The sequence below is a fragment of the Larimichthys crocea genome, chromosome XXIII (genome assembly GCF_000972845.2).
Source record: "Larimichthys crocea isolate SSNF chromosome XXIII, L_crocea_2.0, whole genome shotgun sequence".
In the NCBI taxonomy this organism is placed as follows: Eukaryota; Metazoa; Chordata; class Actinopteri; family Sciaenidae; genus Larimichthys; species Larimichthys crocea.
Window position 1 is genome coordinate 5,129,497 of NC_040033.1, and position 15,115 is coordinate 5,144,611.

Here is a 15,115-nt window from a genome sequence, read left to right on the forward strand (position 1 = left end):
CTTTTTCTTGCTCCTGTCCTTTGCAGTTTTATCTGCTTCTTCATTCCTTGTTAAGTGAGCTGGTACCCAACATGGACGTTATTTCCCTCCCCTGCTGTGCTAATCTGGATGATTTTAACAGTATTTCATATAATAATTTCCTGATGTGTTTTCAAGAGTGATGCTCTTTACTTCCAGCAACAGAGCTGATATAAAAGTGTGACAGGAGCAGCTTCTCCCCATTAAAAATATAATAAATATAGTAAAAATATAATTTAATAGTTTGATATTTATAAAAAATAAATTGTTATAAGCTCATATGTTTTCTTGACCTGAAAGGTAACAACAAATCAAAAAGTACATATTTGTATGTATTTGAGTTATTGTACTATGCACATCAGGTAAATGTATTTACACCTAATTACCTTCTCATGTTAATTTAATCTTTTTTATTCTGTCCCAGGGGATTTCTGTCGCTGAATGAAGTCTGGAATAATTAACAAAATGTAGTAATAAAAGGGTAACACTGTATGGAAAAGAGCATGGATTACATGGCTATAAAGCCAACAACATAAAAATATTCTTCACCAAATATTTAACTGCACGACTGGCAGATATCTTGGATTAATAATAGCTGTGTACATTTTTAACTAATTTATACACTTATGTGAATTTTATGGTGCAGTAAAGACACTGCTATTTATTTATTTTAATCTTTAGTCATGAATATGGTAGTAATAATGACAGTAATAATATATGTAGTGGGCGTCGTGATCCACGAGAACCTGCTGGATGACAGAGCACAGAAACTCCGGGGAACTCTAAATAACTGAGTGTATTATTTAGTTATCTGCTCTGCTACCTCTCCTACTTCACCTTGTAGTTTATATAAATGTCTCTCCTGCTTCTTCCATTATTGTTTCCATTGATTGATTATTTCTTTCCATATTAAACTTTTTCCTTCTGCTTTTGATCATTTCACTTTCATTCCCACCTCCTTTTTCTTTGCTGCCTCCTTTGCAGTTTTATCTGCTTCTTCATTCCCTTGTTAAGTGAGCTGGTACCCACATGGACGTTATTTCCCTCCCCTGCTGTGCTAATCTGGATGATTTTAACAGTATTTCATATAATATTTCCTGATGTGTTTTCACAAGAGTGATGCTCTTTACTTCCAGCAACAGAGCTGTATATAAAGTGTGACAGGAGCAGCTTCTCCCCATTAAAAATAATAATAATATAGTTAAAAATATAATTTAATAGTTTGATATTTATGAAAAATAAATTAGTTTATAAGCTCATATGTTTTCTTGACCTGAAAGGTAACAACAAATCAAAAAGTACATACTTTGTATGTATTTGAGTTATTGTACTTATGCACATCAGGTAAATGTATTTTACACCTCATGACCTTCTCATGTTAATTTAATCTCTTCTATTCTGTCCCAGGGGATTTCTGTCGCTGAATGAAGTCTGGAATAATTAACAAAATGTAGTAATAAATAAGGGTAACACTGTATGGAAAAGAGCATGGATTACATGGCTATAAAACCAACAACATAAATATATCTTCACCAAATATTTAACTGCACGACTGGCAGATATCCTGAGATTAATAATAGCTGATACATTTTTAACTAATTTATACGCTTATTGTGAATTTTATGGTGCAGACACTGATATTAATTTTTTTAATCTTTAGTCCATGAAAAAAAGAGAAAGAAAACAAAAGAAAGAAATTTTAAGAGGATTCAACTAAAATATAAAAAAAGGAAATGAAATCATTTTATAGACCCTGTTACATATTTGAAAAGTGTTTTATTTATTTGTGGCTCATTACATGAAGTTATTATACAATCCTACAAACTCTACATTTGTTCTACATGTACGGCTACGCTACAAACAGCACTATATTCGCTGTGCTATCACCTTATTTCATTTCTAAATGAACTTCCTCGTCCTCTTTCCTGACTTTCAAAGTAAGAAATGCATTCCTGTGTATTTTCACTCCCTCCCCGCTCTTTTCCTTTCCCTCCGTCCAGCTCCCCTCTCAGTGTTCATGTCCAGCATTGGTCTCGTATCCCAGAGTGTCTCCGAGGTGCTGGTGGGCGAAGAAGGCCCGGGCCATCTCGTTGATGTGGTTGTAGGCGCCGATGGATCTGAAGTATTCGACGTAGTTCCAGAAGTCAGAGGTGGAGTAGGGCCAGTAGGGAACAGCTGGTGGTTCATCGTATGGTACTGAAAGACACACAGCAGGTCAAAGGGAGGACGGGATGTGATCAGCCAGTGTGTGTGCAGCCCTACAGAGTAGTACGTCTAAAAGGCAGTTGTGGAAGAAGGATCAAGGTACTTCACTTAAGTATAAATATCATTTACACACTGGAACATTTTACTCCTGCATTCAAAACTTGAAGTGTTGAAAGTAAAGGTACTCGTTCTGCAGTAGAGCACTCCTCGTCAGTGTTTTACTACTAGAAACTTTGTTTTTGGATACATACATGTTGCATTTTACTGCTGTAGATGTTTAAGGTTGAGCTAAATTTGAAGCACGTATCTCTAGAGTCAACTTTCCATTAGTTTTTAGCTTTGTGCTGATGCATTTTCCAGTTAATCAAAGAGGTTTTTGAATAATTTGTTTAGCTTAAGAAGCAGAAGACTTTTCTGAACACACAAAGGAACGTTACATCCCTCAGTTCATCAGAGAAAAACACATTCAGGGTCATGACATGTAGACACACAGGGCAGGACAGTGATCTGAAAAGTAACTAGTAACTACAAATGATGTAGTGGAGTAGAAGCATAAAGTTGCCTGACAAAGACAAAGCTGATTCTTTTTTTTGGAGGAGGAAGTGCAAAAGATAGAAAGCTGTAATATCTGAGGTAGTTTGTGTTTGTCGAAGGAAAAAGGAAGAGTTATTTATGTACAGTACCTCCTTCGGGGATGACTCTGGCCTCTGTGAGGAGGAGAGAGAGAGAGAGAGAAAATTAACATTCCCAAACATTCCAGGCCTTCCCAAATACAAAGACGGGATTCAAACGCAGAAAACTGAGCTTTTTCCCAGAGGACTGCAGGAAACCTTCTCCCTCCTCAAATATTATTGCTGACCATTTCACACACACACACACACACACACACACACACACACACACACACACACACACATGAATGATGTATGAAGCCTTAAGAATTCCTCATCGGACAGAGTCGTCTTTGTGCACACACGCAGTCGCCAAAAAAACAAATGCTCTCCTGTAGATGCAGCACCGTCACATCTGGGACGATCATGCGTGATTCATACGCAGCTACTTTGATATATGCATGTATAAATATTTCATCACTACATGTTTTTTTGCTGTGCAATATTTCAGTTGCGACACGCGAACTGCATTCGAGAACATTTCAAACCTGAAGTTTAGATTTTTAAAAAAAAGGAGAAACTCACCGCTGAGGTGGCAGGCAAAAAGGCAGAGGAGAACACTCAGCCACACCAACAGCTTCATCTTGCCTTCCTAAATGAACACAAATTCCCATAGTGCTCTACAGTCATTTCAGTGCATAGTAAGAATTCCTAATAATTCCTAAAAGTCATCATAATTCAGTAAAACGATGTTAAGATGATGTGAAATTGTGGCAGATGTTTACCTGTAAATGGTTTGTGAAGCCGTGCAGAGAGTTGCTGCTGTTCATCTGCTGGTTCACAGTGGTCTGTGGTGTGAGGGGCTCAGTGGAGGAAGAGCCAGTGGACCTCCACCCCACACACACACACACAAACACACACAACACCGCCAAGTCTTGCCCAGATTATCCTGTATTTACACAGTGGAGTCCTTCTAAATCTATCCGTGCATGTTTGTTTTAACCTCTTACTGCTAATAATAATAATAATAATAATAATAATATTAATAATACACAGATTATAACTCAGAATTACCTGAGTTCATGTTATACAAGAGGATAATTCCAGACAAACCAATTTCAATCCAACTCTTTCCCACCGGAGAAGATTTTGTCTTTCACAATCAGCAACAATCAGATTGCAACATGAGTTTTCTACTCTCGGTCAAAGAGCAGTCTTGAGTTGATCATTTGGGAGTCAATGGTGATCCTGTCTCAAAGGGTGAAGGGTTACAATGCCTTTTGGATGATGTTGGCGTTTTTTCTTTTGTTTGTTTTCTTTTCTTTTGAGCTGTGAAACGGTATGTAAGTATGAGGAAGAACTATTACCACACTGTGAAAATCCTGCATTAAAATCTTATCTGCATTAAATACTTTCAAATGCAGTATGGCACTTTGGCTCTCAGTCAAAGCGTAGATAGATGTAGGTGCAGGGTTAATTGTTGCAGTGGTGTGATTTGATCCATGTTGACCTGAAGATAATAGTCACCGGAGAGATGATGGGCTAGTTCAATAATCACAATACAAGGTTTGTTAGTAATTCCATAAGGTCACTTTTATTCATCGATTATTCAAGTTAGACTGATTAAAGTCGATATTTCGTAATCACAGAATTAATATTTCAGCATCTAATCCAAAAAAAAAAATCAAAAATCAAAAAGGCAGCAACAGCAGTGAAGTCCAGTGTGTTTGATAGGATACAAATAATTTCTTCAGCCGGACATCGTGGAGTAGAAGTCACCATGAATCCCCTAATCGTCCTTGCAGCCTGTCTGGTCCGTGGACTGCATCCTGAACAGGTCGATTCCTTCGCCGATCAGCAGGTCTTGAGCGTATCGCACGGTTTCTGGAGGCAGGAAGCGTGACCGGCCGAGGATCCAGGCGTAGTCGACGTGGAACAAGCGGAGAACGTCGGTGCAAGAGTACACAACGGACAGGCTGGTGTAGTCCGTGGACAGAATCCAGTAAGGGCTGTATGGAGTAACTGGGAGCAGAAGTCACAGAGACGTAAGAGAGCTTTACAAGGCTGGACACAAAATGTTCTCTTTCAGATTCGCACTTATAAATAAATGCAGGTATCATCTGCATACTGACGAACAATATATATATATATACACAAGGCTGTGTCTATAGTTTTGCTGTAGGGCTGCAACTAACGATTATTGTCATTATTAATTAATCTGAACGGTCATCAAAATCATTGGGATTCAACCTCTAGGAACTATGGAAATTTGTACCTCATATCATGGCAATCCAGCCAATATTCACTGAGGTATTTCTATTTGGACATCCCTGATAGATAATCCATCAAAGTTTTAAAATGTTGACATCCTCATTCGCTGTGGCTCTTACTAGTTGTCCTGCCTGAGAGATGTAATGCTCAAGTTGTGCTGATAAAGGACATAAACATCCACTGATGACTACGTGGAGCAGATTAGATCATTTGCAGACAGACAGACTGGCTCATTGTCATTGAAATTACAAATGCGGTGAGGCCGCTGCATCATGTGTCAGCCGATATATCATCATTCACAAGGTATGTGCGCAACAGGATGAACTCGAATAAGGTCGGTCATGAGTGGAAAGTCTGTGAAAAACATTACATTTTGTACAATTATGTAAAAGGTTATGATGATTTCAGGTCTAGCATTATTAGAAACCCGATTATCTCTAAAGATGAGACGGCTGAAGATGAAGAAGAGTACTCACAGTACGAGAAGCTGACTCCGAGTTGGGCGGGTTCTCTCTTGTCTGGAACCACTGCTGTTCCTTCTGCCACCCTCACTTTGTCTTTACTGAGAGACAGGCAGAAACTCTTCTATTTAAAATGTGTGAGGGACGTACCAGATCATCAGAAGTCCATGCTACAGCCTCAGGATTAAATGAAATGTTTGTATACTCACTAGAACTGAGAGTTCAGCACCTGAATGGTACCGTCCTTCCTCACGGCGTAGTTGGCCTCGATGCACTTTCCTTTCTCGAAGGACGCAGGGAGCTTCGCGATCTCGTACCACCGTCCCATATACTGTCAACAGAGAGGCTCCATTAGTCCTGTGTAGTTCACTGCACGATGTGTGTATAAATTAATGTTCTTTTGTGTGTTTACCTGTTGGACGTTAAAGCTGGGCTGCACCTTCGGGTTAGGACAGGGACCCCAGTGATAGGTCTGAGCTGACACCAGAGGGAGCAGCAGCAGGAGAAGGTAGACGGCCGACATCGTTCTTTCAGAAGGGAAGATTATATCGAGTTAAAGTGGAACACACATCTAAGTTTGATAACTACTGCGCAACGTCCTGGATTACCCTCCTGCCCAGCTCCAGTTCTGGCACGACACTGACTTGACTTAGTGCCGTAAAGCGTTACGTACTTGTCGTGGGTGCGTAACCGGAGCATGAAGTTACAATGACACCATTCACCTGAGTACACATCCGTGTGGCATCAGCATGATTTAACATCTGTTAGTTTATGGTACACAAAGTTACACAATGTATCAACACTGATGAGAACAATCATCTAATGGAACAACTTTAAATCTTTCGGTATAAAATCAGAAATAAGGGACAATAACAATGCACTTTAAATTGAGTTAGATGTAAATAGAGATTTTCTGGCACAGCTCTTGTTAAAATGTTAAACATCTGCCCTCGAAAGTAATGTAAGGTTTGAGTAAAGTTACTTTTTGTACAGACACATACTGCTGCATACTAATCTGTTACTGTTTATGAGGTTTAATCTGTGTTATTTGCACTTTTATTTGGGAATTAATGCAAAATAAAGACGATAAATCACACCACAAATGATTCCTTTTATTCATTGTGTTGTTAGCTACTTAAAAAATGTGTATATAGGCTTGATAATGACATGTCAAAGGGTTCAAATGAGAGTCTAACTCCAGACCATGCAGGGTGTTATGCATGACATACCTACATACATTTCAGCTTGTTGTTCTCCACAGGAGAACATGAGATTCATGAGAATCTTTTCTTTTGTCTCTTTTTTACACAACATCACATGTTGCCACACCTGTTCGCCCAGTTTCACGTAACAGCTTCATACAAGCAGTGTGCAACAACAAAACAGCTTAAAAATGAAAAAGAGTTTCTTAATGAACTTCGGCCTCATGTTTAGAAGTTATTGTTCATTTAAATATTATAGTAAAAAACTAAAGTAGGACCACAGAGAGAGAAAGAAAAGTGTTTAAAATTAGAGTTAATTACAAAAATGACCCTGTTAATTGAACATGTGATCATAGCTCCCATCAGGTGAACCCTTTCTTACCTGTCAGGTGTGGAGGTGAGGTCAGGTGGAGGTCTGAGGCTGCAGCTCGCTCTGTCCCAGCTCGTGCTGCTTCTGCTGCTGCTGATGATCAAACCTGTCTCGAGCTCCCACGACAAACACAGAGGTGTCTTCACGTCCACGTTACGTCACTCCGGCGGCAGCACGAGGCAGCTCGTTAGTTAAATTGTCACCACGCGCACATTCCCACGTTGTGACAATGCAGACGCTGTGTGTGTGTGTGTGTGTGTGTGTGTGTGTGTGTGTGTGTAAGACTGAATGAATAACATGTGTATGCACACATTTATTTATTTTTTCTCAGAAAAAACTTTTAGAATTACGTTTTATTCTATTTTATTTTACAGTTTGATGTTATTTAGAATTACGTTTTATTCTATTTTATTTTACAGTTTGATGTTATATTGTTGTAGTTTGGCGTTTTGTTTTATTTGATTTTCTGTTTTATATGCTAATTGTTTTAATTATTTATTTATTGTATTATTTTGTTTTAAGGGCTAATCTATATTTATTATTGTTGTTTTATTGTCAGTACATTGTCGTATAGTGTCATTCTTGATCAAACCACCAGATGACGCCAGAGTAAGAAAAAAAAAATTTTAAATCATTTTGTTTAGTAGTTTTTTAAAATATTTAAATCTTTCTAGTTCATGTCCATGCCGATTCAAAGCCTCCACTGCACTGACAGGAATATAATTCTGTTAAAGAGGTTCAGTTTTCTCTCTTCATAGTCAAAGTAAAAACATATATTTTTGCTCAAAAACAACATCAGGACGTGACCTCAGTGTGACACACACTGTTATTCATACATTCATCTGCACCTCCCTTCATTCTTATGTCAAAAAAACTAAATTGTCAGCAGACTATGAATAAACCAACCCCAGAGAAAACAAGTTGAAGGGCATTCCTTCATGTTAGCCTCACGCCCTGCTTATTATCACATCAGGGATTCAGCTTGAGGCTTGTAGCTTCATAGACAAACAGATATAAACCTTCAAGATTTTTATGGGTCCTCTGACTTTAAGTTTATGTCAGATATGTTCAGAAAAGGTTCATATTTTTAGCAGGAATTCATTTATTTTAAAGAAAACTAATCAAAATTTGTCACATTTATGACGGTTATGTTTATACTACTATACTACACTGAAACTAAACAATTTCCACCTTAAAAGCTTCGCTATAGTGTACTAAAATATTACATCTTATATCTTTATTATATGTTTACATCTGAGAAGTGTTGATTTTGAGGTGATGCATGTCCCTGACAGCCGTACTTATTCCAGTTATGATGGATGTTTATTATAGATATGGATGTTTACATTACTGTTAACATGAACAGGCTTATTTCACTCAGTCAATGTGAAGTTTTCAGTAAAAAAAAAGGATGAACATAAATCTTTTTGCACTTTGGCAAACATTAAGAAGTTTTCTTTCCGAATGTTTCCGGGAATAAAACAATGACACCAAACAGACACACGGATCTAATAAAGATGATTTATTTCCAGTGTTTGTTGAGGGAGGGCGTCGCACCCATGTTTTTTTTTTCTGCACACAGGCGAGATGTTTTAGAAAACATTGTCTCATGCACTTTTTCAAAGATAAGTTTGTTGTTTTTCTCCCAGGTTTTAAGCGCCCATGCACTCGAAAAATACAGAGAGGGGAGGGGGGTTATTATATATAAAACTATAATAAAACATGGACACGGACATAAATCTGAACGCTCTGATGTCGCTGTGAGTTTAACTAAAACAACAGACAGGAAAGACCACGAAACAAAACAAAAAAAGAAATCTCTGGAATGCCTGTGAGGTTTTTTTTTGTCTCCTAAAAATGGTTTTTGAAAAATTTCATTCTAATCTTGACAACTGTCGGTAACAACAGTTTAAATAAAAGAGAGGAAAAAAAAAGAAAAGAGGCACTTTTTCTTGAGATAAAAACAATTCGCACATATGTACAAACTTTTGGGCTATAACTGGACACAGTTTGGAAATAAAAAAAACAAAAAAAACTACTGTACCAAGCATTACATACTATAGTATCAGCACTTCATTACTGATTTTTCTTCAGTCTTTATTTGATAAACCTATAATAATCCTCCGGTCCTTCGAGCTAATATCTGGCTGTTGTGTGACTGTGCTGTGAAAAAACAAACTTCCCACAGCACCCAGCGCAGAAAGCAGCCTTCGGTTACATCCACATACTTCAAGTACAGACAAAAAAAAAACACGTACATGTTGTTTTGAAAATGACAATATTGTCAGAAGCATCTAGTGTTAGTCCAAAGAGAGTAATACATTCTTCATACCGCTTATAATAGGAAGAACTGAGCCGTGATTCCTTTAAAAAAAAGGCTTCCTCCTGCATTCTTCAGTAATAAGTTGACCCTTTTTAGTGCTGCGTAACAATCCAGAGTCCACGTCCGTCCTTCGAAAAACATCACACGTCGACAGCAAGGTCACATTCTCGCGTTAGGGCGGGAGGAAGTTGCGGGACGGTTCCAGTTTGACCAACAAAGTCAGTGGAATTACACACATAAACATCTCTTCAGCATTATTCCAGTAACAATCACGTTAGGCCTATTTACAGTATGTACAGTAGATACATAAAGTATACTTTGTAGAAAAAATATTGTGCAGTCACCGTGGAAGCTGAAATACACACATTCGTACATTTACGCATTCACTCGTGTCCGTACGAACACGGTTCACAGATACTGGTAGAACCGTGAGCGGACGACTTGTGCTCCGGACAGTTTGTGTGGGTGAGCGTCGGCGCCGAGGCTGGCTTTGTTTTTGCCTTGCAGCCCGCTACCGTTGACGTGCTCCCCCGATAGCGGCTGCGCGCCTGGTGACGCAGAAGGCGGAGGTCTTTCCGGAGCTACCTCCGGGGCGTCTGGAGGATCGTCCTCGGGTACGGCTTTGGGCGCGACCTCAACGCTCGAGTCGGAGCCTCTGCACTGCTCTCTGGTGATCCAGTCCCGGATGGAGAAGTCCTGAGAGGAGCATCTGGGTTTGAGGCGGTCCAGAGCTGACAGATCGGCCGCCTGGTCCACGCCACCCTGCTCCCTCCAGTCGTTGATGACCGCCAGCTCTGCGAAGTCTCTCTGCCCGCCCATGGTGTGCCTGCGGCGGATGTTCTTCTTCTTCCCCCGGGCCTCTGGAGTTCGGTTCTTCTGGGTGAACATGTCATCGGCGGATGTGCGTAACCTGAATTTGAGCCTCTCGGTGATCTTAAGGTGCCAGGCTGGTTCAGGACGCTCCGACTCGCTGCGTGAGGATGAGCTGAGGCTGCTTGTCGACCTCCCTTTCTTCATCACCTCCAGGACTCGAGAGAGACGCGAGGAAGACTCCGCCCTACCCTCACTGCGCTCCCCACTCCCGGCTACACCCTCCACCGATGACTCGCTGTCCGTTTTCTGTCTTAGGGACCACCGCCTGGACAGGGTGTCGCACTCGATCATCTTGTGTGATGGGAAAAGGCGCCTTGCTTCCAGTTTTGGTGTGTTGCTCCCCTCAGCTGCTCCACCTCCTCTTGGTTCGCTCTTTTCCAGACTCTGCTCTGGGCAGGGCGTAGACTGGCTGCTTCCACCGCCTGGTGCAAAAACCGGGAAGTCACTTTCGCTGTCCGTCTCCATCGGTCGTCCCTCGCTAATGAGCTCGCTGCGTTCGTCATCGGCCTCCTCGCCGCCCTGCAGCTCCGGGCTGAGCGCGCTGGATTCCGCTCCGGTCAAGAATGTGATGGACGAAGTGGTGGAGTAGTCTGAGGTGATGGAGCTCACCTCTGCGCCGGCTGACGCCCCTGGACCTGCGCCCAGCCCGACGTTTACTCCCGCGGGAAGATCGATGGTCGTTCCCGCGGTCCACTTTTTCGGTCGGGACCGTGGCACTGACGCTCCGGAGCTCATCGTCCCGAGGTCTGAGGTGTTCTCATCAAGCTGGGATGGAGGATCTGACAGGGAGGACTTCCCCCGAGGAGCTGTTTGGTAGCTGGACATAATCGGGGATGGGGAGGGGGAAGGCGAGGGGTGCCTGGGTGGAGTCTTCTCCTTCAGGAATAAGGAGTTCCTATGCTCCCTCTTGACTTTAGGTGTGAGCTCCACAGTTCTCCCGTTCTCTTTCCTCTCCTCCGGTCGTACTGGTTGCTTTGCGTTGGGTTTGGCGTTGGGGCTAGGACGAGTCTCGCTCTGCACTTCAGTCTGGAGGCCGTGGTGGTTCGGCTTCTGGCCAGAGATTTCCTTCTTGGGGAACACGGCGTCCAGATCATCATCTGAGCTGCTAGGCTGCGGCTTCTCCTTTGACTTCTTTCTTTTGCGACTGGCTGCAGCAAAGATGGAGGAGACCAGCAGCTCTCTGCTGCACTGGTCCTTCCCTGAGCCCCAGGAACCCTGCAGACGAGGGGAGGAGGACAAAATGAGTATTCCTGACGCAGAGGAACACAAAGGAGCACGTCAAAGAGAACAACAAACCCTTCACCCCTGCCTGGAAACTTAAACCTGTACTCCACCTGCTCCCGTGAAGCAACACAAAACCAGAGAAGTGAACAGAGAGAGGAACATTAACAGGCGTCATAAACAGGGAGCACATTGTTGTTTCCATGCCGGCCTTAAAGCAGAAGCAGGAGAAGCGGTAGCGCAGCATGAACTGAAGCATCCCTGCGCGAGCCTCAACGAAAGCAGCCACATAACAGCAGCGCGGTGATGGAAAGCACCTGCTTCTCTTATGATACATAATCCTGAGCTTTCCCACCACAAGTATTAAATTCAGTGCGTCATGAAGCGGAAATCTCATGAAAGGAGGCTGTGGCTCACTGGATGTACAAAAGGTTTTGTCTGATCTGTACTGACAGACGACTCATAAACTGGAGAGTTCACCCAAATCACAAGAAAACAACTAGGTATCTGTCAGCAGATAGTTTGTTGAGGTTTTCAAATAACCATCGTGATACTTTGGATATGAATACTTCAATATTTGTGGTACATTTTGACCTGGTTACTCTAAATGATCCACAACAACAGGCTGTCAACAGCTTTCAATCAGACTAATTCTTCAGTAAAAAGTACTTCCAATGGACTGAAAGGTCCGAGAGTTAACTTATTGAGTTTTATTGAAACGAATGTCAAACTGTGAAAACAGAAAAGATCTCATTAGAGATATCTAATGATTTGAAAACTCAACAAAATGAGTCGTTTCATGGTGAATTTTAATAAACCTGTGGGTGTCAAGTTTCTGACATGTCTTGTCTTTGCACAATCTAGTTCATCTGATAAGGGTTGAGACTGTCCCAGATTAAAACTGCTGCCGATTTTCTTAAAGGTCCAGTATGTGCGATTTAGTTGCACCTAGTGGCGAAGCTGCAGATTGCAACCAAATGAATACTCTCCCCCATGCCTCACCCTCTGGCGTGCAAACATGTAGGGAAAAACTCTGGCTCCGTAATTCACATAAAAAGCAAAAAGGTCATAGATCAGAGTTTAGTTTGTCTGTTCTGGGCTACTGTAGATATAGGGCTCATTACAAGACAATAAAAACATAACGGTTCTTATTTTCAGGTGATTAAACACTAATAACAACATACTAATGAATGTTGTATTCCATTCCTGCCAATAGATACTCCTAAATCTGACACACTGGACCTTTAACTGTACTTTTTTCAATGCTGTATGCATACATATGAAATCCCATGATCCCAAAAACACGAGATTTTACGTGAGAGAAGTCGTTCCTCGTGTGATTTGGGTGAAACAACTCTGTGCAGTTTGTGATGCTGACTGGAGGTGGAGGCGATCTTTCCCGCTCGTCACCTACCTCCCCTGTCATCCTACACACTACCTGTGGCCTGAGAGGAGTTAACGCCGGGCCCGCACACACACACACACAAACACACTCACCTTTGATTTAGCTGAGTCACTAGTCGGTGAATCTGTGGACGAAAAAGAAACGAGAGGGACAAGTTAGAAGATGTTTTTCTACGACGCAGACGGACACATGGAGGAGGAGGTGCGACGTGGAAACATGAATCAGGGAGGAAAAAAAGGAGAAAGGAACCATGTTGATGAGAACACAGAACACACTGATGAGCAACACACACACACATGAGCAGACAACAGGCCATGCTTCACACAGGACAGGACGAGATGAGCTCTACGTTACACTCAGGTCCACATCATCTACGTGGCATGTGACGTTCTTTCTCCCCGACCTAACATCGAGTCCAAGACGACCACGGATATTATCTTTCCTCAAAGTTTCTGAGTGATACTGAGTGCAACTGCAGCAATGAACATGACGAGGACATTTAACAGCAGCTGGACAGCGAGGCAGTTATGTGCCATGCAACACAAGGATGGTGACTGATGTTGATGAGTTAATATCCACGTATGAACGTATGAACCCTATCGTGAAAACATCTGAAATAAGGTTTGTTTTAACATTCCTTCCTGTCTTACTTTGAAAGTTTCTCTGCAAAACTCCTTTTATTCTTGTAAGAAGAGAAGACCAGTGGATCCCAACATGACAATAAATATCTCCTAACCTGTTTCTGTCACTGTGTCCGTCTCCAAAACGGAAATTCTTAACAAGCTTGTAAAAATAGCTTCGTTTTCTGCTTCGTGACGGATCTCCCAAAAGGTTTTAAAAATTCATTCAACACATTTTTTTATTGGACAGCAACAAGGTCCATGAGCTGGGAGGAGTTTTATCTGAATATCTTAAAAACTGTACACAGTAATTCACAGTATTTTACAAAAAAACATCTTTATTTAGCAAGCTGTCAGTCAGAGAAACATCTCAAAACACTCACGTCAGTCAGTTAAACCTGTCACCAGGAGAACTTGTGTGGCTAAAAACGTCAAGGGAATTGTAGTCCAAGGTTTGCTGGACTACAAGAAAAGTCCTTCTTGCTACTTGTTGCTTGGTCTCTGACTGAAAAAACTCACCAAATATAGAAGATATTTGCGAAGATATGTGAATGTGCAGGGGCAAAAAGAAAACGAGAGTCTAAGAGTAAATAAATATCACGATGTTTGTATTAGATGGATTAAAAACCACTGGTTTAAACACGAGCAAAGAAAACTGTGGTTGGATCGTACTGTCAGTACTCTGTGCACATTTTGATTCATACAAAAGCAACGTGAGGTGACATGAGCTGCCATGACAACAGTGACACGGTGATGACAGAGATGACGACTATGGACGAAACCAAAAAAAAAAAAGAGAGAGAAGGTGACGGGGGTCACAGAGGGGCTAGCTATATGAGAAAGAGAGGACACTGCGTGAGAAAGAGAGTGTCAGCAAGGAAAACCTACATCAGTCCTCACCTGCTCTATAATCTCACATCATCCTTCGTGTCTAGCTCAAGAGAAATTTGTTTTTTTGTGTGTGTGACATAGCCGAGCCCCCCTATACACCCCTTTACAATACAGATGATGGCACGATTAATGCAAGCGCACACTTGACTGATGACGTAGAAACCATACCATGCTATCTCTCCCGTTGGCAAGCTTGCGAGACAGTGAGGAGAGACAGCGGAGAGCCTTTCAGACAGTAGCACCGGCCTGCGTTAGGTACACTCTGATAGAAAGCCTGCACAGTACCGTGTGTAGCCGCTTCGCTTCCCCCCTTTTTCCTCGCCGTTTTTAACGCTTTAGTTTTCTCTTTAAAAGAACTGCGGGTTCCTGCAGACTAGGCAGCTACACTGCGGGCAACAATCCTCCTTCTTCCTACAGTTCCAGCTGTCCATCACGGACATTATAGAGTCCATCAGTGTCATCATGGTGTGATAGACTCCTCCCACTTGGCCTGTGTCAAGATCAGTATGTGTGAATGCTGGGAAAGCCTTTAGGACACCCGACAGAGCCTCACTAGAGACAGAGGAATCAGAGGTCGCCTTTCACTGTAAAAACTATTTCGGACGTGGGGAAAGAACATGCCGTATTAATGCAACAGTAGGCAG

General features: G+C 41.8%; 3 protein-coding genes across 8 annotated transcripts in view; all 3 read right to left on the reverse strand.

Annotated features, from left to right (window-relative positions):
- Nucleotides 1–1,781: 1,781 nt before the first annotated feature.
- Nucleotides 1,782–3,746, reverse strand: otos (otospiralin). The gene is made up of 4 exons (XM_010752467.3): nucleotides 3,620–3,746; nucleotides 3,420–3,486; nucleotides 2,907–2,930; nucleotides 1,782–2,214 (listed from the first exon to the last, which is right to left on the reverse strand). Exons 1-4 carry the CDS (start codon nucleotides 3,662–3,664, stop codon nucleotides 2,027–2,029), a joined length of 324 nt encoding a protein of 107 aa, XP_010750769.1. The 5' UTR covers nucleotides 3,665–3,746; the 3' UTR covers nucleotides 1,782–2,026.
- A 655-nt stretch (nucleotides 3,747–4,401) lies between these two features.
- apodb (apolipoprotein Db) lies at nucleotides 4,402–7,308 on the reverse strand. The gene is made up of 5 exons (XM_010752468.3): nucleotides 7,151–7,308; nucleotides 5,979–6,093; nucleotides 5,776–5,897; nucleotides 5,582–5,667; nucleotides 4,402–4,856 (listed from the first exon to the last, which is right to left on the reverse strand). The coding sequence occupies exons 2-5, from the start codon at nucleotides 6,087–6,089 to the stop codon at nucleotides 4,624–4,626; spliced, it is 552 nt and encodes a 183-aa protein (XP_010750770.1). The 5' UTR covers nucleotides 6,090–6,093; nucleotides 7,151–7,308; the 3' UTR covers nucleotides 4,402–4,623.
- A 1,335-nt stretch (nucleotides 7,309–8,643) lies between these two features.
- Nucleotides 8,644–15,115, reverse strand: part of arhgap21a (Rho GTPase activating protein 21a) — a 77,447-nt gene continuing 70,975 nt past the window's right edge. For 4 of the 6 annotated variants that reach the window (XM_019266996.2, XM_019266997.2, XM_019266995.2 and 1 more), the window contains 2 exons: nucleotides 13,053–13,084; nucleotides 8,644–11,549 (listed from right to left, as the gene is read on the reverse strand). In XM_019266996.2, the coding sequence (XP_019122541.2) occupies nucleotides 9,870–11,549; nucleotides 13,053–13,084 (1,712 nt within the window). In that variant the 3' untranslated portion in view covers nucleotides 8,644–9,869. The remainder of the gene's footprint in view (nucleotides 11,550–13,052; nucleotides 13,085–15,115) is intronic. The other 2 variants (XM_019266999.2, XM_019266998.2) reach the window with 1 other exon arrangement.